The following is a 23200-nucleotide window of genomic DNA, read 5'->3' as shown; positions in this document are numbered from 1 at the left end:
TTTGCATTGTGGCCAAAAAGTTCAATTTTGGTTTCATCTGACCAGAGCACCTTCTTCCACATGTTTGGTGTGTCTCCCAGGTGGCTTGTGGCAAACTTTAAACAAGACTTTTTATGGATATCTTTGAGAAATGGCTTTCTTCTTGCCACTCTTCCATAAAGGCCAGATTTGTGCAGTGTACGACTGATTGTTGTCCTATGGACAGACTCTCCCACCTCAGCTGTAGATCTCTGCAGTTCATCCAGAGTGATCATGGGCCTCTTGGCTGCATCTCTGATCAGTTTTTTCCTTGTTTGAGAAGAAAGTTTGGAAGGACGGCCGGGTCTTGGTAGATTTGCAGTGGTCTGATGCTCCTTCCATTTCAATATGATGGCTTGCACAGTGCTCCTTGAGATGTTTAAAGCATGGGAAATCTTTTTGTATCCAAATCCGGCTTTAAACTTCTCCACAACAGTATCTCGGACCTTCCTGGTGTGTTCTTGGTTTTCATAATGCTCTCTGCACTTTGAACAGAACCCTGAGACTATCACAGAGCATGTGCATTTATACGGAGACTTGATTACACACAAGTGGATTCTATTTATCATCATCGGTCATTTAGGACAACATTGGATCATTCAGAGATCCTCACTGAACTTCGGGAGTGAGTTTGCTGCACTGAAAGTAAAGGGGCTGAATAATATTGCACGCCCCACTTTTCAGTTTTTTATTTGTTAAAAAAGTTTAAATTAGCCAATAAATGTTGTTCCACTTCACGATTGTGTCCCACTTGTTGTTGATTCTTGACAAAAAAAAATAAATTTCATATCTTTATGTTTGAAGCCTGAAATGTGGCGAAAGGCTGCAAGATTCAAGGGGGCCAAATACTTTTGCAAGGCACTGTATAAGGTGGCATACCAAGCTGCTCAGTGCAAAAATAACCTCAAAGCATAGCAAAGCATCTGATCCTACCTGCATCCAAAATAAAAACTCCTTCTGTCCAATGATACTGTAGTTTTTGTTCCATTAATTTGTTTTTTCGGTCAAGTTATTTGGCATATTGTACTCTTGTTATTGTTGCAAATGTATGTGAATTTATTATTATTTTTGGATTTCATTAAGTTGGATTTTTCAGTATCAAACGGTCAAAAAATGCATCTTGAGTGTATTGTTTGGATGTGACTTTTTTTTTTTTTTTTTTTAATTCAGGCAAAGATGTGCTTTCAGCATTTTCCGTTACAGAGATACAGCTGTATCGATAGTAAAGTTACCATTCGACAGTAATTAGCCATTAAATACTCAATGAACCAGTAGTAGAGAAAGAATTCGGCTATCGCGAGCACAAGAATCGGCTTCTAATGCCTAGTTCGATGCATTGCTTAATATGATAATAATTTAGCTTTTACCTCACATGCTGCGCTTGAGTCATTCACCACACAGCGCACTTAAACTGTGACCGCCGTCATGGTTGCCTCAACTTCCCATTCATTTCGGCAAAACCGCAAGTAGTCGCCGTTAGGGTTGTGCCGATCATGTTTTTTGGCTCCCGATCCGATCCCGATCGTTTTAGTTTGAGTATCTGCGGATCCCGATACTTCCCGATCCGATTGTTTTTTTGTTTTTTTTGCTCCCGATTCAATTCCGATCATTTTTCCCGATCATATACATTTTGGCAATGCATTAAGAAAAAAATGAATAAAACTCGGACGAATATATACATTCAACATACAGTACATAAGTACTGTATTTGTTTATTATGACAATAACTCCTCAAGATGGCATTTACATTATTAACATTCTTTCTGTGAGAGGAATCCACGGATGGAAAGACTGTGACTTTGTATATTGTGACTAAATATTGCCATCTAGTGTATTTGTTGAGCTTTCAGTAAATGATACTGTAGCCATGGCCAAATGCATGATGGGAAGTGGAACCATGACTGTGCGTAGTGCTACCAATTGATATATCTTCTCTGCGTTGGGAAATAACATAAGGTGTTAAGAAAAAGATCAAATGCTACCTTGCTTCCCCACATTGCTTCCCATGATATTTCTAGTCGTAGGGAGAGGGATTGTAAGGCTTTAGCCAATTAAAAAAAGGCTCCAAAGGCTGCCAAAATTCACCCTACTCATGTTACGCTGCCTTTGATCTCTCTATATAGGTAAAACGGCGGCATTACAGATTGAGCGCGACAATGGGTGAGTGGGTCGTGCAGGGCATGCATTAATTGCGTTAAATATTTGAACGTGATACATTTTTTTAAAAATTCATTACTGCCGTTGTCGGGATAAATTTGATAACCTTACCTTAAGCCTGAACTAAAGACTCTGGATGAGTGTAACACACTATGTCTTTAACGTTAAATACAATTAGAAAACGATTTAATTAAAAAATATATATATATTTTAAAAAGGCATGGCCGATATTTTTTTGCCGATTCCGATACTTTGAAAAAGACGTGATCGGACCCGATCGATCGGCATCTCTAGTCGCCGTCATTTCCCGATCGTCACGGGCGTGTCATAACAACGCGAGAGCTAACAAAACCACTGTATCGTACGCTCCGTAGCGTTTTCTTCACAGCCCAAAACTAAACTTGTAGTGGCAACGAAGCAACATGCTAAAACAATGGACAGTTTGCGCACCACGCCAGCGACGTGCAGCGATTGATTTTCAACGCACCCAGGAAAACAGAAGTCGGACTTTGAAGTGACAAAGGCAGCCAGATCTGTTCGTATGGGACAGAGCTACTGTGAAGTGTGAAGCGGTACAGAGATCGTGAGTTTTTAACCCTGAAAAATAACCCACTACAATGGTGGAAAGGGCGGCATATTGTTTCCACGAAACGCAGTCTACTTACACATGGACATGTGGATCGGTTGATCTTCCTCATGAAAAATCTGCCCTTCAAAAAAGATACAGTTATGAGGAATAAAAAATGTGGAATCACAAGCATACAGTGGGGAGAACAAGTATTTGATACACTTCCAATGGCAAAACCCATTGGCAGTGTATCAAATACTTGTTCTCCCCACTGTAAGTGAATGACTTTGCTGTGAATAAGATTAAAGTAATGATTATAGACCTGTCTGTCTGAAATGCCATGTTTTTATTTCCCCAGTTATACCAGTGGTAAAGCATAATTTATTCTTTATTTATGATAACACTAGCAGGTTTAATTCTTTTTTTCTAGAGCTGCTGCATATAATTAATATTTTTTGCTTGTAAGATGTTTACGTTGAAAGTTTGCACTTAAATTACTTGCCTATTGTGTTCAAAACACCAGGAAATAAATTAAGTAAATTACTGCACTTTATTGTTGTCTGTCACTGGAGTTTTATTTTATTATCAATCCCACCAATCCCAATCATTTTTTAAATCAAATCGTAACCTGTGTATCTACATACATATCGAATCGGCTTCATGCCAGAGATTCCCAACCCTACTTTCTATGTTGTGTCACAATCTGACACTGAAAGCTGATGCTGATTCAACATAAATCTGGTGGTATTGTTATTATTGTGGCCTGTTGAATATTGTTTCAGGATGTAATATAATTACAATATATTATATACCAATATAATACATTAATCAGTCAACAAAATATGTCAATGATGTCAATTTATGGTTTTACTTTTTTAATGTAATTCATGCCCCTGTCAGTGCTTCAGCCTCCTCAAGTTTGGCTGTCACGTCTGGGATCTCCTGACGACACAGGCATTCTCTTGGAAGGGTAATTACTTGAAGGTTTACAGCAACACCTGGAAAATAAAATTGTTTTGTCATTTATTTTGAAAAATCAATACCATGAATAATTTATTTAGCCACATTTGGGCTAGCTTTACCATGTATAGATTGGTAGGAGCTGTCACATAACCTAATATCCAGTTTCAGCTATGTGGAGAGCATGAAAATTATACACAACCATGTAATCGCATTCTCTCAAATAGAAAAATCATGATGCTGAACATAGGCTTACCACTCTCCCGTTCATGAAGTGTCGAGCTGTCAATTGGCGTCATGACGACGTCTGCTGCGTCAAGTAAATCGTCGTCATCGGACGCCTCAGGTTGAAACATGTAGGGATTATTTGTAGATCATCTTTCCTGGAAGCCTTTGCCATCGATAGCGTCACGAAAGAGCGATCCTGAATGGTTCCCTTTGGTGGAAATATCACTGATATCGTTGTTGCTGCTATGCTAGCTGTGGATAGTCTTTTGTTGCCTACGCCACACTTCCGGGTTTGGGAAGGGACCATTAACGAAGTGCAAAAAAACTACAAAAACGCAAATTAGCCTTGCAATTACGAGTTAATAATCACATGGTTGTTTTGACGAACTCATCCAAAGTTTATATTAGTAAAATTACACCAAAATCCGAAAAGCTCTTTAGCTGCCCTTTTGTCCTTTTGTTAGGGTTGTCCTAATTTTTCACGGCTGTACATGTGTATCATTCAGCCTTTCGGTTTTCGGCCAAGTGTTTCCATTATTCGGTTTCGCCCAAGAAGTCAGAATGCTTTCTGCCGTGACTGTTTTCCCTCAGGGAGGCAAGTTGGCACCCTGAGAAAGAGTCCCCCGCCTTCCCAATCATAGCAGCATGTCAGGACATGTGTTGAAAACATGACGTAGCTTGAATAATAAGACCACTTTTGACTCTCAAAGTTTTTTTTGTTTTTTTTAATACAGAGGACTAACAAATATAACAATTCGCATATATTCTTTATCCTCTGCAAACTAACAACTGTGACAGCAGCTTACTGAGTCAACACTGCCCTCAGGTGGCCAAAGCTGGCAGCGGCATTTTAAGTAAAATTGGACAATCTCTGACAACACCCATGATGGTTTATAGCAAACCGCTACAAATTGTCACGCAGCCACTGGAGGTATGCGTCGAAGACTCTCACTCCAACGTCGAAGGTGAAGGGCCCCATGTTGAGGCTGAAGCACGCGTGGAAGCCATCCATGTGGTGCTCACTCGTGACCTCCACACCGGCGTCCTTCAGGCGCCGCGCGTACATCAACCCGTCGTCGCGCAGCACATCGTACTCGCACGTCATGATATAAGCCTGGGGACACTTGGCCAAAACGTCGGATCCCGCTAGGAGGGGTGATGCGCGTACGTCCAGCAAATTTGGGATTTCATCCTGGATTCCTGCATAAATCATGTACAAAAACAAGGCATGTATTTGAATTCTTGTCATTTTCTTTCATAGCAGTATCTCGATATTATACGTTTTCTACTCTCCATTCCTTTGCCATGCGCAGGAAAAAAGCCTTTCTGGCACTCGGGAGGAAGGAGGGCTGTCCAGTCCAGGTGAGCCCTCAGCTCTGGCATGAGCTTGGCACTGTGCTCATTGGCGAGGAGGCGTGGCTTCAGGGAGAGGTCGCCGCCCAGGTACTGAAGCCAAAATTGAGCCATGAGTGGGGCGTCAAGGATGACCATGTCCCGGTTCTGCTGGTAGGATGGCGTTTTGAAGTCCAAGGCCTGTAAGGCCGGGTAGATCAAGGCTTGCATGTTGAACTTAACAGGCATGCTGTCATCTGTGGCAATCTGGAGAAATAACACATAGGCATCCAATTACAAATTTAAACCAGTGGAGCAATCTGAGAGAGGAGGCCGACACCTAAGCAGCCAATTTCAAAGCATCAGCATATTTCTGACCTCTTTGACATCATGACCTTAAAATTTAATCACCTCTTTAATATTACAAACTTTCTTATCCTCTAAGTTTGATGATACCTAACCCTTTATTCATTTGTCAGTTATCTTGAACACATACAGATATACAGAACTGAATACAGTGATCCCTCGCTACTTCGCGCTTCAAACTTCGCGCCCTCAGTCAATTGTGGATTTTTTTTTTTTTAACTAAAAATAAATAAATACAGATAAGTTGTCTCAATTCGATCACGTAGTCTTGCCCTTCCTCTTGCTTTTCTTGGTCAGGCAGTCATACCTGTCAACCCGAGGCCGTTGGCAATCTTACAAATAGTGACGTATGCCCTTACAAATTGGTGACTAATCTTAAAACGTTGTATATAGCGTGCAATATGAAACAAAAATAAAACTCATTGTTTAAAATACTATGAATTTATGGGTAACATTGTAACATATAACCTGGTGCGATCAAAGAACAATCAATATCTTCAGCTGCATCATCATTACTAAAATTTAACAGTAACTTTTGTTATAATTGTATGTAGCACTTTTGGCTATTTCCATCATGTCTTTTGATGCACTGCTTTTTATGTGGCACTTCAACTCGCAATTCAGTTTGACTTGAAGGTAGTTTGTTAGGGTGTCCAATTATAAATTAAAAAGGTCAATTGATAAAATTAACTTACCGATGCAATCTTTGAGTCAGAGCACATTTCTTTTGCCAATTCTGAGAAGTGATCAGCAATAGTTGCAGGCAAATTGTGCTCGGCAACAAATTGGCAGAATAAAATCTCCGCTTTCGTCACTTTTCATTCTGCAGACTTCATCTTTATGACCAGTGTTGTTAATTTTACTTTTAAAAAGTAATTAGTTACAAATTACTTCTCCCAAAAAGTAAGTGAGTTAGTAACTCAGTTACATGAATGTAAGAGTAATTAGTTACTTGGCAAAGTAACTGGTGTTACCTTTCATGTTTTTTTTTTCCCCATTAAAAAAAAAAACAAAAACATAGTAACCTTTGCTATGTTTGGAAATCGTTTAATGTTGTGAATATACTGTTAAAGTTGTTAAAATTGCAACCTTTTTGCATTGGTTCCCTTCTATCTACTTTCGACATGTTAAAGTTTTAAAACTGTTTCATCATTTAAAGATGGATTCAAGTCCAGATTTTAGCGATTTAGGAGTATTTTAGATTAAAAAAAAGTTACTTAAGTTCTCTAGGAAGGTTCACTACAACAGAGCCTTTCTGAGAAGTCTACTGCTTCAAAATGGCGGCTGTTTATTAATGCCGCCGTCTGTCATTTCGCATGTAGTTCTATAAGCATGTGATATCTACGCGTGGATTGTAGGCTGTCGGCTACAGTCAGGAAATATTGGAGCCACCTAGCCTATCATCACGTTTGCTACAGCGTCACAATAAACACTCTTCCCTCTCATTGTCTCTGACTTTTCTCGCGTCATTCAACCAACGTAGTAACGCACCGTAACGCACATTGTCTCGTTGCCAAAACAGGGACAAAATCCGAACGGAGAAAAAAAAAACGTAATGCACGAAAAACGTAAAGATTTTGAAAGTACGGCGTACACATTTAAAAATCAGTGCTCACTTGTACAAATTACGCCGAAACCGTACAACTTGACAGGTATGGGCATTGCACTGGAGTTGCTTGTTAAAGTTAACGATGATTGACAGACGTTAAGGTTTGGTCTTGCCAGAGATGCTTGGAAGCCGAAACTTCAAAGCGCTGCATGTGTCAATCATCGTTTAGCCTGTTAAACACTTGCTGTGGCAACTCACTGTGTGTTAGTGAGCAGCGTGAGCAGATTTGAGTGGACTCACTCAATAAAGCATTTAATGAAGACATTTTTTTTTTTTCCTTCAAAAATTATTCGGTGGGACGGTAACATATTTAACCCCTTCAGACCCGCAAAAAAATCTTCGCTGATTTTTATTCTACTCCAATACCAGAACAAAGTTTTGGTCAGGGATATTTCATGTATTATTGGTTATTTTTAACGTTAATGTTACATTGTTTTTAATAAGAAATGAGCACTTACGGTTGCCTTTTTGAAGTTGCGTTTTGTCTCAGCCAATTTCAAAGAGCTAAAAATAGCAAAGAACGCGTGCTAAACCTCATGATTTGATTTCGATGTGTAAGGTTTAGTCCAATCATCTCCCAGAAATGGGAATAGCAACTAAATTCAGTGTATTTATTGATTTAGAGACACAAATGCGTCATGTCCTTCAGCAGCATGCTTAGTTCTGAAGGGGTAAAAACATCATAATGATTACATTTGAAGTGCTTTAAACCATTAATTAAAAAATATGTATTCTGTACATAAATGTTTTTTTTAATTATACTTTGGGGGGGAAAGTGAAAAAACATGTCTTATATGTATATCTTTCCAATGCTAAATCTGAATAAATACATTGGACACACACACCAAAAAAAAAAAAAAAAAAAAAACAGTGGGGGGCACCTACTTGCTAGTTTTTCACGTATTGCGGCGGATTCTGGTCCTCATTAACCACAAAAAACAAGGGATCACTGTACATAACCTTCACCTTCTGTAGGTTTCACCGACTGGCAGAGGTAAATATAGTATTTGAAATTATAGCGGATTTGAAACTTGAAGGGGAAAAAAATCCTACATTACAAACCCAGTGAAATTTTAAGATTAAATAGAATATATATTTTTTTTTTTTTAATGTCAACTGATTTCAAAATTAATATTTCACCAACATTTTAAAAATGCAATCATTTTAATTTTATTCTCTAAACCTAATCATATATCAAAATAAATAGACCGAAAATATTTTTAAAATACTACAAATACACTGCAGTTCGTTCCCCCATTTTAAACTCCATTAGGTCTTAAATCTGGATTTAATCAAAACAAATGTTAATTTTGATTGAAATATTTCTCCTTTTTTATGTTTATTCATTATTTATTCATTAATTTATTTATTTTTTAGATTCTATTACATTTTTTACATACTCACAGCCTGAGCGATTGCCGCCGACAGATTGCCGCCCGCGCTGTCCCCTGCCACGCCCACACGCCGCGGGTCAACGCCATAATCCGTCAGCACCTCTGGGGATAGGAAGTGCTTGGCAGCCGCGAGGCAGTCCAGGTACGGCATCGGGAATCGTACGTCGGGATACAGACGATAACTTTGTGGGAGAACGGGACGTCAACGCAAGGACAAAATACTTGTAGTGAAAGCATTGCAAGTAATTTCTAACTTACTCAACAGAAACCACAACCATGTGGAGCTCTTTGGACATTTTGCGGCAGCCATAATTGTACGCTCCGACCTCTGAGGAACAGAAGCGACGTTTGTACACAATGTAGATGTCAGCACAAAATTTCTGAATCTTTCTACTGTAGATTATTTTTTATTTTTTTCCAATGACCCCTTCTGAGGTTAAGCTCAAAAATAAAGAAACTAGAGCTGACACTATTATTTTGATAGTCAAATAGTCACAAATTACTTTTGCAATTAGTTCATCAGGTCATATATAAATCACACTATTTAATGTTTATATTGCGGAAATCAGGTGATATTTACCGTGTTTTTTTTGTTTTACATAAAGATATTGTTGGAGGCAGTCTTTCAGGTCCTCCGCATGTTAAAATTGTTCATCTTGCCAGAAGATTCGCAACAATCCACCTGCAGCCCCACTTTATCCTTGGGATTTTCCTCAGGACCCTTGGCACCGCATTCATAGACTTAGCGGGGCCTTTGAGAATCGAATGTTTCTGGGTGCTATCAATGCCCATAGTAAGTGGCCAGAGGTAGCTATCATGAAATCAACCACATCGGAAAAGACCATTGAGAAGTTAGGAGAGATGTTTAGTCGTTTCGGAGCCCCTGCACAACTCGTGTCAGACAACCGGTCCCAATTTGTGTCAAAAGAAAGTGTTGAATTCCTGCAAGCCAATGGAATTCAACACATCAAGTCGGCTCCCTATCACCCGGCAACCAACGGCTTGGCAAAGAGGTTTGTGCAGCCCCTCAAACATGCTCTCAAAGCATCACAAGGGCAAAGTACACTCCATCAGAGACTACACGAATTTTTCCTCAAATACCGAACATCTGTGCATGCAACTACCAAGGTATCGCCAGTGAGCCTAATGTTTTCTCGAGAGATACGAACTGGCATGGATCTTCTGAAACCACCAACCCTGAGCGAGATTGTTCAAATGGACCAACGGAAACAAGTCAAGTACAGAGACCTGCATTCAAAGAACAGAGTTTTTGCGCCTGGTGACTCTGTTATGGCCCAGAGTTATCAGAGTAAGGAAAAGTGGGCCCCTGCCACTATCATTGCTCAAATTGGGCCTGTTTCCTACACAGTTCAGACAGCTGATGGTGTTTAGTATCGCCATGTGGATTGTTGGGAACACCAGGCACTACTCCAGAACTGTCCAATCATTGTGATAATGCTAGCAGTGTAATTATACCAGAAATGTCAAGCTTACCGGATGTGTCAAACCCAAACAATCCTGCTGTAATTGTGTCCAATTCAACCAATGCACAAACCGAACCTGAAACGGTATTGGGTATCTGACTGCAACTGTTGCTACCTTTTCTGTTGTTAAAAAAAAAAAAAAAGAAAAAAAAAAAAACTTTATTAAGGGGGGAGTGTAAATAAATTATAGATTTAAGATTTGTTATCAATGAAAAAAATTAAGTGTTCGTTGGCTGTCACTGAGTAGCATTTGCGATCGCTACACAAAAATAGCAACGTATATTACCCCAAAGAACAGTCAGAGACCAGAAGACCAGAGCATATAATTTATAAGAAAGACAGGGCATATGATGGTAAGGGATAGATTGTTTAAACAGGACAATGGCATTGTCAGTGGCGTAAGGCAACGCACACATGGAAAAAGGTCTCGATAAAAAAGCTACCTCTGGATCAGGTCGGCTCTTTTCCCTGTCTTTTTCAGCTCTTGACACTAGGCATGTGCCGATTACCGGTTTCACGGTTTACCGGGATGTGAAAACGTCGCGGTTTCAAAACCACTAAAATTTTCCGTCAGACCGTAGTACGGTATTTGCTGTTCTTCATGTGTCAAAAATGCTGCCAGAAGTGGCGTGGCGCGGCAGCACTCACTCCTCCCGTTTGTTGCTGTGTGTGAAAGTGACTCTATCGGCTAGACAGCCAGCGAACCCAAAAACAAATACTCCAAACATAAGGCGTACTTTTCTTCAATTTATTGAGCTCTCAAATCGTGGGAAGTGGAATATACAAAATGAATACATTTGAAATGTTGTACAATTGTATTTTTCCATGTGTGAGTAGCTTCAACAGATTAGCATGAAAAAGTTCGCCAAAAACAAAACACACATTTTCCTTTCAAATTCAATATACAAACTAACTAAAAGCTTACAAAGACGAATGTTAGCCTAGGCTTAGCTGGGAGAGCAATTTTGTTGAGTGTTACAGCCACAGAGTGACAAAACAAGCTTGATTCGCTTGAATGAAGGGGGGTGGGGGGGGAATGGATAGCGTCAAAGATAGCTAATTACAAAAGATGATCTTGCCCTAAGCACAAATCCACGTTCGCTGGATCAGGGGGAGGGCTCAGTCCCAATGTCTTTATTTTTATTTATTTTTTTTTATTTTTTTTTTTTTAGATGAAACATTTCCACAACAAGATTTACATTTTAACTAACTTATACATTTTTAACTTATTAACTTATGAATTCTTTATGTTCTTTTTAACACAAAGGCATGACATCATGTAGACTAGAGTTGACACAGTGGCTGAAAATGGCAAAACTTCACTTGAGCTTTTCCACCCTCAAAAAAATAGTCATGCAGTATATATATATTTTTTAATTTATTCAGAAGTAATTTTACTTTTTTATAGAAATTATTTTGTTCTTGCTCTAATCTTGAGCAACTTGAGCTGTGTCTGTGGGTATAGTCTATAACAGGGGTGGGCAATTAATTCCACAAAGGGCCGCAGTGGGTGCGGGTTTTTGTTCATACCCATCATGAGGGCAGCCTTTCACCAATCTGGTTTCTTACAAGTGCAATCAGTTGATTGCAGTCAGGTGCTCCTTGTTTCCACTGAAACCTCATTGGTTATACTGTGTGTGCTGAATCAGTTGGAACAAAGACCAGGACCCACTGCGGCCCTCGAGGACCCGTTTGCCCACCCCTGGTCTATAAGTTATATTTAATTTTATTTAAAATACTTTTTTATTGATATTTTTTTAAACAATATATTCATGTTCCAATTTGCAACGATGTTCTGAAAAATAAAAAAAATCCTGTTCAATGGGAAAAAAATTTTTTACCCATACATCACAAAATAACACATTTTGGAGCTATAATTGCAATACCGTGATACCGTGAAACAGCGGTATTTTTGCTCACAGTTACCGTCAAAATCTCATACCGGCACATGCCTACTTGACACGAAAGCCATCTCTTTAACTGAAGATTTGTATGTTCTTCCACATCTTTACCAGTGAATTTGGCACCAGCGACATCATTTTCAGACAGAATTGGTAGGTTTAGCTCAGTAAACATCTCATTCGCACACTATTTCCATGCATTTACTACTATTAGGGACAAACGGGAGGCTGACCCGCCTAACAACAATTGCCAACGTCATAAATATTAATTAGCAAAAGTGACGTGTGACGTATGCCATTGGTTTTCAAATGTCCATCTAGTCTGATCAATATGTAAATTTAGTTGATTAATTTGGCCTAATTTGTCTAACAAAAATCCGCTATCTTAAATGCTACAAATGCTAATGTATTTACTCATAGCAAATCGCTCACAAGTTACTTCACAAACTGTAGCTCGAAAACTTAATTACACAAACATATATTAGCTGAAACAACTTACAGTTTTATGTGGGCCAAACCAGAGCGCAGCTATCCTTTATCCATGTCAGACATCTGAGTCTGCTTCTCAGTTATACAAGGTGACAGTCCAGCCTGACCCAACATTGCCTCCAGAGGGCAGTGTATCCTCCATCATTAAACAAAATACAATACTTTTGGACTTTTTGGATAAATACTTTGGGGTAGTTAAAGGGTTCATTCAGACCTACGCGGAAATTTGGGTTACGTCGCCAGTGTAGGAACAGAACACGTTCGTAAACCGGGGACTACCTAAATATGCTACCTAATACAAGTAATGTTGCCGTTTCAACGTCTAATCTTAAAAGGGGGCACCATGTGGGGACGTGATTCCTCGTAATGGAAAGAAAGAGGTAAGACAGCAGAGATAAAAGTGTGAATGGATAAAGGTGAGTATGCAAGTGATGTTAGTAATATGTAGTGCGCAACACAGTATAAGGACAAATCACCTGTGAATATGAATTAGTTGACATGCTACTATGTGTTCAGTGGCACCTTGTCACTCTAACGTGTTTTAGTCATGCCAAAAATGACACGGGAGCCGACGATGCCCTCGCCATTCCATAAAGTCATTCACTGCCCTTGAGTTAAGAGTCTCAACATAGAGTATGTAAACAATTCTTTATGTTGATACTCTCTCAAAACTGCTTCCATCACACCCATTCTGAAGAAAGCCAACCTGGATCCCACCAATTTCAATAACCTCTGTCCCATCTCCAACTTACCTTTCATTTCCAAAATTCTTGAAAAAAACCATTGCATCACAACTCCATAACCCCCTAATTATCAATGACATTCACGAGCAGTTTCAATTCGGTTTCCGCCCCCTCCCCCTCGGCAGCAAATTTTCCTTTCGGTCACATATCAACGGCATCACCAGATCAGCCTACTTCCACCTTCGCAATATTTCTCGTCTCCTCCCTTCTGTCACCCGCCATACCACTTCCATTCTGGTCTGTAGTCTAATAACCTCCCGACTCGATTACTGTAACTCACTGCTCTTTGGTCTCCCAAACAAGTCCCTCCAAAAACTGCAGCTCCTCCACAACACAGCAGCACGTCTCATCACTCAGACCCCCACCACATCACCCCCATCCTCCGTCAACTTCACTGGCTTCCAGTCAAAAAAAGAATCAATACAAGATCCTCAGCATTGCCTTCAAAGCACTCCATTGTTCGGCCCCTCCCTACCTTTGCAATCTACTCTGTTTAAACAATGCACCCCGTCCACTTCGCTCTTCCACTATCCTCCACCTTTCCGTCCCCCGTGTCCATCTCTCCACCTTTGGTTCCATAGATTTTAGTCACTGTGCCCCCCAGCTCTGGAAATCCCTACCCCCTGATCTTCGCAATATACAACCCCTAGCAAAAAGTATGGAATCACCAGTCTCGGACAAGCACTCACTCAGACATTTTATCATGTAGAACAAACTCAGAGAAAAAGCTTGAAAAAATAATGAATTAGTTCAAAAGTACAACTCTTTAGCATTCAGAAACACTAAAAGAAATGAATAAAAGCATTGTGGTGGTCAGTAAATGTTACTTTTATAGAGCAAGTGTAGGGAAATATATATAGAATCAGTCCATTCTGAGGGGAAAAATATGGAATCATGAGAAACAAACAAAGAAATAATCAAAACACATCTCTTGTATTTAGTAGCATCACCTCTGGCTTTATGACAGCTTGCAGTCTCTGAGGCATGGACTTGATGAGTATTCTTCATCAATTTGGTGCCAACTCTCTTTGATTGCAGTTGCCAGATAATCCTTGCAGGTCGGAGCCTTGCTGTGGACCATTTTTTTCAATTTCCACCACAGGTTTTCAATAGGGTTGAGATCTGGGCTATTTGCAGGCCATGGCATTGACTGGATGAGTCTTTCTCCGAGGAATGATTTAACAGTTATAGCTCTGTGTCATGATGCATTGTCATCTTGGAAAATGATTTCATCATCCCCAGACATATTATCAATTGAAGAGATAAGAAAGCTGTCTAAAATTTCAACGTAAACTTGTGCATTTATTGAAGATTTAACCACAGCCATCTCCCCACTGCCTTTGCCTGACAGGCAGCCCCATATCATCAAGGACTGAGGGAATTTTGTTTTCTTCAGTCAGTCATCTTTGTAAATCTCACTGGAACAGCACCAAACAAAAGTTCCAGCATCATCACCTTGTCCAATGAAGATTCTTGACAAGAATCTGACAACTCTTGACTTTATCTGAGTTTGTTCTACATGATAAAATGTGAGTGCTCGTCCGAGACTGGTGATTCCATATGTTTTGCTAGGTATTGTATCTACCCTTTCACTTTCAAATCCAGACTCAAAACACATAAGTTTACTCTTTCTTACCCACCATGATCCCTAGCTCTGTTCTATCTTTACATCTCTTTATCGTGCTTTTAATCTTTTTTATGATTGTTTTGTTGGTACTTTGATACCATCTCTTGTGAAGCATCTTTGTGTGGCTTGAAAAGCGCTCTAGAAATAAAATGTATCATTATTATTATAATTATAATAACATCTCCTAAAAATGAATAGATAATCAAAATAGTTTTTGACTCATTTGAGAATTGATTATCTGTTGATTAATCGTAAAGAAAATAAGAGTGCAACTAACTGGGACTTCCGTAAGCCCAGCCTCCTCCATGGATGTAGAGTAACCCCCTCTTGAGATGATCCTTGCCATCGATCGGTGAAGGCTGGTAGACTCGTACAGGAATGCCGTTGAAAGACGTGTCGTTGACTGCTGGGACACCCTCGCCAGCCTCAGCTTTGGACTTTTTGTTGTTGCTTTCAAGCCTCCTGGACATCTCTCGGGTGATCTTGATGTGGTTCCCCAAGCCCAGCCATTCCATCACAAGCGCCTGAGGTGAGTGGAACAAACTTATCATCTCACCAGCAAGTGTTTGAGCAAAAGCAGGCCAGATCTCACAGGTGAGTCCCTCTATCCAAAATGGCTTCCTGGATACCTCCCCTCTCATTTGATCTTATTAGTGTGTGACCTTATCGGATCTTGTCCAAACTTGGTGTAGAAGTATGGATGCAAACGAAAACAAGAGATGACTCTTCAAACGATAATAATATGTGCCAAAGGGCCCTATTGTCACACTTTACTTAACCTTAAGTGCACAATAAGTGCTATGATAGTGTGTTGAGTCAAAAACTCGTTCTGCATGTTTCATTTGTACGTTTTGTTCCAGTTCGAGTGCAAATTTGGTCAGGCTGGGCACTGATAGCAGTAAACATGGAGCAAAATATTTGGAGCTTTTAAAGACAATATGAGTGTGTTCGATTAGCATTTACAAGTATTTGCTGTCACCATAATTTTGTAATTTCATGCTTAATAGTTACATAATTAAACACACAGTTCTTTCCGGAAAAGATATTTAAATTCTTAAAACGGCAAAAGGCTCTGTTTTTCCCTCCACGTCATCATGTGGTAGTGTCAGCCTGAGGACATGATTTAAAAGAAATCTCTGCCAAGTATGTGAACGGGTTCAGTTCAGATTCTGTTTGCGTTGTTTCAACACTTTTATCATGTCCATCTCAGCCAAGCGGAAAGAATGTTGTGTAATAAACTGAAAACACACAATTTCATTTTTTCTGATGTGTAATGGAGAAAAAATGCAAATCACAGTCAGTATTTCAAGACTGGCCAACTGATATGGGGGCACTATTTGAGCCAATCAAATGCAAGTATCCCAGGTAGCCCGTTCTTTCTTGTGACGTCAATAATATCCATTATTACATGCTCCTGCACTCATGTGTGTGGCTATAACTGACGTCACAATATGGTTACCTTGTCAATGGTTTCAATTTCTTCTCCATTATAAGAACTATAAAAAAAATTCCAATGAATGTCATACGAGGAATTTTCTGTCCCTTCAAAGCAACATTTGGTAACTTTTCAGTTTTGCTCGATTTTAGTGACACCGGTGGACAAAAGTGGTAGTGTTTTGCCTTAACGACTGTGTTTCCCATGAGGGCCAGCGCTCCGTTTTCCATGAGGACCAGCGCACGCCCACATAGTGTCGTAAAATCATGATGGCCGCCTGCAAATGGATTAAACAACATTTCTGTTTACAGTGGGTATGCAAAGGATGAAAAATAATAAGGTAATGAATCCAGTTGTGGCTAAACAGTAGCATATAATGGTTAGCAACCGTGTTGCTGAGTGTGGCCAAACCCTCCACTCCACCTGAGCCCATCAGCGCTGACGAGTGAAAGCCGGGCCAATGTTTCTGTATATCCTGGTGGCCTTCCTTTCTTTTTCCTCCTCAGACAAAACTTTTTGTTATCTTTGCTTGCACTGCCACCCATGCATAATTCGCCAGAAAGCGTTAGCATTGACTTCCTTCCTTATAACGAATAGGGAAAAGGGCAAGTTACGTATGCCATAAAGCGGTCGGCACATGTGTACTTTTTTTTTTGTATGGCGGGGTTCCTGCCACCTTCCTCAAAGTTAATTATTGCCGGTGAAAGCGATACATATGAAGGACCAAAGCTGCCAAAATTAAAAATAAAAATAATACAAAATAAATCAATAAAAGGCTAAATAAAAATGACTATAAATACAAAAAAAAAAGAAATAAGATACAAAAATTAAAAATAAATAGAAAATTAAATATGGAAATAAATAGCTAATAAAAGTAGAAATAAAAATGAATATGTATATATGTATATATGGTGGAAAACACTCAGGTGACTTGAAGTTCCGCTCTGAGACCCACAATTTGACCAAATTTAGAAATTGTCCAATATGCATGTGTGATACATCATTGGAAAGCTTAAAATCTCAATTTTCTGGGGGAAGAAAATTTTTGAACAGGAGGGCATTTAAAAAAAAAAAAATGAAACAGCAAAACACTATCTGGAGGTGAGAGCACGCGAGAGCAGAATTACAGACTTATATATATGTGGCGGAAAACACACATACACACACACATATATGTGTATATATGTATGTATATATATGTATATATATGTATAGCGGAAGACACAAGACTGGAAAAGCAGTTTCTGCTCTTGCACTCCTCTTTAAAAGAAACTGCTGTATTGTAAGCCAAAACAACTGTTGTGTTTGATAGAACAATATGTCTATATGCCGCAATAGCAGATTCATGGCGCATTAAGCCCCCTAACTATTTTTAATTTGTCCTTTTTACCCTGAAAACCCCCGTTTACAGACGTCGCGCAACCGCTTGTTTCAACCCAGCCATGAAACAAAGGTAATTAATTATATTTATTATTGAAAATGTGTCGTTTTTAGCTTAGAATAATTAATTGATGTCTCATATTTCGTTTAAAAAAAAACATTTTAAAAAACTATTCACTCACATATTATAAACTTTTAGACAAATTATGTCACAATGAAAAAAAAATTGCGTCTGTAAAAAAGTCACTGATATCGACCTCATAACTATCGCTTAATTGTATTTTTTTGTTACTGTCGCATTTTCTCCGATATGTTAAATGATAAATAATCGATCCAAACAAAGAAAAATAATAACTAAAAAAAACAAGGTTTAAAAGGGTAAATGTATAAAAAAGAAAATCTCGACCACTCCTTGATGTCTGAGATTTATGCATTGCGACCCTTGTTATATTACCATGTTTCACCCGTAAAATCCCCCCAAAATCCGGCTGCGGCCATTCACATGTGTGTCTTGACACTTGGTAATACATACAACATGGAGTTTTTGGATCGAAAAGAGGTAAGTACACAATAATATCTCATTAAAATCATGGCGTCTTTAATCATGCTCACTCATGCTCTCACCTCTAGTTAGGGTTTTACTGCTAAAAAAAATCTTTTTCTTTAAATGCCCTTCTGTTCAAAATTTTTCTTCCCCCAGAAAATTGAGATTTTAAGCTTCCAATGATGTATCACATATGCATAAAGGACAAATTTGAAATGTGGCCAAATTGGGGGTCTCAGCGCGGAACTTCAGGTCACGTGTTTTTTCGCTATATATTAATTGAAATAAATGTCAATCAATAAATAAAAGCTCTTTGCTCTTATATTTATTTCATTGTCAGCGTGAATATGCCGTTGGAAATGCTACTCAAATGAGGGGGCGGTCCTACGTGTGTTGAACTATTCAGCCATTGGTCGATCGACATGCAAGTGCAGTGATCGACTAACGTCTATCGTGTTTTTATTTTGGCAGCTTTGGTCCTCCATAGATACAAAATTATGGAGGTAGATTTATGTTCAATTTAAAAAAAAAAATAGTGGCTTCAATCAAAATATATATTTCAACCAAAAAAAAAAAAAGTCACTTCAATCAAAAAATGTGTTTGAATGCAAAACTAAATATTAAACTAAAATAAATGCATTTGAAAACTTTTTTTCTTTGATTGATTTTTTTTTTTTTTTTTTTTTGCCGGTGTTCGCCGTCCACTCGCTTATTGGGCCGACTAGTGTCGGGCCACGGTTAGATTGAAGTGACTTTTTTTTTTTTATTGAAGCAACTTTTCTTGATTGCATAATAAAGAGACAAATCTACCTCCATACAAGACCCCCTCAAGCATAGGCAGAGTTTGACTTTTGGGGCAGGGGGGGCACAACATGTTGATGACCCCGAAACGCAGTGTCAGCAATAAAATTAACTTACAAGAATATTCATGATAATATGTTAACAATGAGTGTTTTTTGTTTCCCATCATTCTTGAGGGGAATTCTAAATCAGGCTGCTTAGGCAATACTTTACTAATACTTGCTACGCCAACATCGTCATCCATTGAATATGGTATGCCCGCCGGTGTCGTGCCAATTTAGTTACCCTGAGGGGAGCCATATGGAGGTAGATTTGTGTCTTTATCATACATTCAAACACATTATTTTTGTGAGTGTGTGTGTTGGGGGTGAAATTATATATTTTGATTGAACCAACTTTTTTTGGGTTGAATATTTTTCTTTGTTTTTTTGGGGGGGGGGTTGGATTGAAGTTGTTTTTTTTTTTTTGATTGAAGCAACTTTTTTGATTGAAGTAATGTTGATTTGTGTTTGGGTCACATTTTGGCTAGGACGTTTTAGTCTATTATTCAATCAAAAAAATAAGTTGCTTAAATATATATATATATATATATATATATATATATGTTTAAAAAGAAAAATCCCTTCAATCCAAAAAAAAATTTTAATCATAGAAAATGTTTTTGAATGCGAAAAAATATTTGAGATTGAAAAATTTGCATTTGAGCACTACTTTTATCATTGAAAACGTTTTCTTTGATTGAAGCAATCCTTTTTGTGTTTGGGCCATATTAAGGGTAGGACATTTGTGTCTCAATCATTCAATCCCTCAAAAAATTGCGTCGGTGAAAAAAAAAAAAAAAAATCAAAGAAAAAAAAAAACATTTGAAAAAATAAAATTACCCACCCCTAATCATTTTTTAAAATGGAAATTTTATGCAAAGCAAATGACCGTCTAAGGTGATAGTCACATGATCTGTTCGGGAAAAAAAATTGACCCATTATAAAAAAATATATTTTTGTGTGTGTGTTCATTTCATTCATTTTTGTTGCAGTTTTATTGCTTTACAATGTTTATACTGGTATAAATAGGAAAGTCAATTACATGCAATCACAACTTCGGCCACCCTTAAAATTCCGCTTATACCCTCAAGATATAAAAGAGGTTTCATTTAACTAGTTGTCCGGCGACATATCATCCCAAATGTTATGAAAATATTTTATAAAGGTTGAAAAGTTAGCTAGTGTTGCTTTTAGTGTGTGTCGTCATTAAACCCACCTGAGTGAAATTTAGTCTGTACTTTTACTTTACCTTCCCCCCCTCCACACAAAAGTATAGACTAATATGAATTTACTAGGACGAGATACCATGGCGACCTCCTCCACACACTTACTAAGCTTGCGAGAGTCTTTATAAAGGCGTCCAGTAGCAAAAGTTTCCATTTCTGCTGAATATCGGCAGGTAGCGGTGACAGCAAGTAGCGGACAGCCACGGCCAGGCAGGCGGCGATGGCCACCGACAGCAGCCACATCTCGGATTAGCCTCGCTGGGTTGCCTTCGCACCTGGACTGGTTAAACTAAGCACGGGGGACAAAGGTGAAAACAGGGAATGTGAGAAGACAGACAGGGAGGGGCGGCCGAGCAAGTTTCAAACAAAAGTATTGATCTTCAAAACCATAAAAGTAAAACGGAACAATGACAACAATAGGCCTGAGAGGATGATATAATACTGTTGTTAGTTTTAAAGAACCAAATAGTGTTTTATGTATGTTAAACGGGTTTTCTACATTTGGAATGAGCTTCCTCTTACTTTTCCACTGCATGCTTTTACTTTGGAAAGGGACGACGTGAAACATCCGGGAAAGGGGATTCTTGATCGAGTTGTGTTGACTTTAGTCGCCACATGAGGGCGGGCTAGAGCAGTTCAATGTCCAAAGAGACCGTTTTGCAGTTAATGTTTTATGCATTGATCAATATTAATACGGTACTGTAGTTCTTTAAATATGTATTTATTTTTTAATTTAACTGTGAGTTAAGTAGTTTTCAATGTCTCTTTGAATGTATTTTCAATTTGCAACAACAAACATGAAACCGTGTAAATTGTTAATAACATATATGTTATATTAATATCATAGGCGGAGTTTGATTTTTGGGCCGGGGGGGAGGGGGGGGGGGCACAACATGTTGATGTCCCCAAAACGCAGTGTCAGCAATAAAATTAACTTAAATAATATTTATAATAATAAGCTGAAAATGAGCGTTTTTTCTGTTTCCCATCATTCTCGAGGGGAATTCTAAATCAGGCTGCTTAGGACAGCTATACTTTTCGCCAAGATCATCATCCATTGAATATGGTACGCCCGCTGGTGTTGTGCCAATGTAGTTAACCCATTCAAAAATTGTATCCCCTGGGCAGAGCCATATGGAGGTAGATTTGTGTCTTTATTATTCAATAAAAAAAATAAGTTGCTTAAAAAAAATATATATATATATATATTAGTACTGTGCAAAAGTTTTAGGCAGGGCACCTGCCTAAACCTTTTGCACAGTACTGTATATATTTTTTTTAATTATTAAATTTATTAGGATCATGGAAGCTTCCACTTGGGGAAAATATATACATACAGTATATCCTGTATATACATAATATAATAAAAATATACAGTTATATCTGTATAGATTTTTTTTTTTTTTTTTAAACGAAAAATGACTTCACTCAAAAAAAGAAAAATATTAATCATAGAGAGTTTTTGAATGAGATAAAAATATTTGAGACTCAAATATTTGCATTTGAAAACCTAATTTTTTATTTTAAAAGTTTTCTTTGATTTTAGCAATCATTTTTGTGTCTGGGCTATATTATGGGTAGGTCATTTGTGTATAAATCATTCAATCCCCCAAAAAGTTGCTTCAATCAAAAAAAATTTTTTTCAAACAAAGAAAAAAATCATTTGAAAAATAAAAATGCCCTCCCCTAATTTTTTAAAAAATATTATGCAAAGCAAATGACCGTCTAAGGTGCTAGTAACATTATCTGATCAAAAAATAATTTTGACCCATTATAAACATATCCTGTTTTGTTCATTTCATTCATTTTTGTTGTTTGCTTTATTGCTTTACAACTTATATATATATATAGAAAATTCAAATACATGCATTGACACTTTTCGGCCACTGGGGGGGGCCTGGCCCCCCTACCCCACTTTAAACTCCGCTTATGATTAATATAAATATATATATATATATATATATATATATATATATATATATATATATACATAGTCTCACTGTGCCCTGCGATTGACTGGCAACCGTTAAAAGTTTAAAATATGCGAGAAAATAATTTTTAAAAGTCATTTTAAAGAAAAATTTAGACATCGATTAATGATTCTAAGCTAAAAATTACAGACATTTTGAAAAATAAATATAATTAATTACCTTGGTTTTATGGCAGGGTTGAAACAAAAGTGGTTGCGCGACGTCTGTAAACGGGGGTTTCCAGGGTAAAACGGACTAATTAAAAATTGTTCGGGGGCTTAATGAATCTGCCATGGCAGCATATAGACATATTGTTCTATCAAACACAACAGTTGTTTTGGCTTAAAATACAGCAGTTTCTTTTAAAGAGGAGTGCAAGTGCAGAAACCTCTGCCACTGGTGGTGGTCACACTGAGGACTCGTAAAGCATTAAATAAAAACTTGAAGTTATATGCAATACTTGTATCCAGCTAGTTATTTTATTTTTTTTTTTTTTTTTTTAAATATACCACAATAGTTTTGGCACTTTGCATATATACAGTATATATGTTATACAGAACTGTACATAGAAACACACATTTGTATTTTTAATTGCATTGTCCTGATGACTTTCAAAAAGTATGTAATTCTTTACATTTGAGTTTCAATTGTGTCAACACATTTTATTTTAATGTATATAACATTTGATATTGTGTATTTAGCTTTTTTTTTTTTAAATTCCATGTCAGGGTTTCCCTCAGTGCTTTATGAGCGTAGTGCTACAAAAGAAAGTATGCAAAAGTCTACATATTCTAACTGCTTTTTAACTGCCTGCATGGGTTCTCTCCTGGTACTCCGGCTGCCTGCCACTTGCCAAAAATATGCATGGTAGGCTAACTGAACACTCCAAATTGACTGTATGTTTGAGTTTGTGCGCGATTGGTTGGT

General features: G+C 38.0%; 1 protein-coding gene across 1 annotated transcript; it reads right to left on the bottom strand.

Moving 5' to 3' along the window:
* Positions 1-4693: 4693 nt before the first annotated feature.
* LOC130930601 (neutral cholesterol ester hydrolase 1-like) lies at positions 4694-20622 on the bottom strand. Its single transcript, XM_057858563.1, has 6 exons — positions 20409-20622; positions 15154-15400; positions 8891-8960; positions 8643-8814; positions 5212-5530; positions 4694-5131 (listed from the first exon to the last, which is right to left on the bottom strand). The coding sequence occupies exons 1-6, from the start codon at positions 20544-20546 to the stop codon at positions 4836-4838; spliced, it is 1242 nt and encodes a 413-aa protein (XP_057714546.1). The 5' UTR covers positions 20547-20622; the 3' UTR covers positions 4694-4835.
* Between the last annotated feature and the right edge of the window lie 2578 nt (positions 20623-23200).

Source organism: Corythoichthys intestinalis, chromosome 15 (genome assembly GCF_030265065.1).
Source record: "Corythoichthys intestinalis isolate RoL2023-P3 chromosome 15, ASM3026506v1, whole genome shotgun sequence".
In the NCBI taxonomy this organism is placed as follows: domain Eukaryota; kingdom Metazoa; phylum Chordata; class Actinopteri; order Syngnathiformes; family Syngnathidae; genus Corythoichthys; species Corythoichthys intestinalis.
This window is presented reverse-complemented; position numbering and strand designations above follow the sequence as displayed.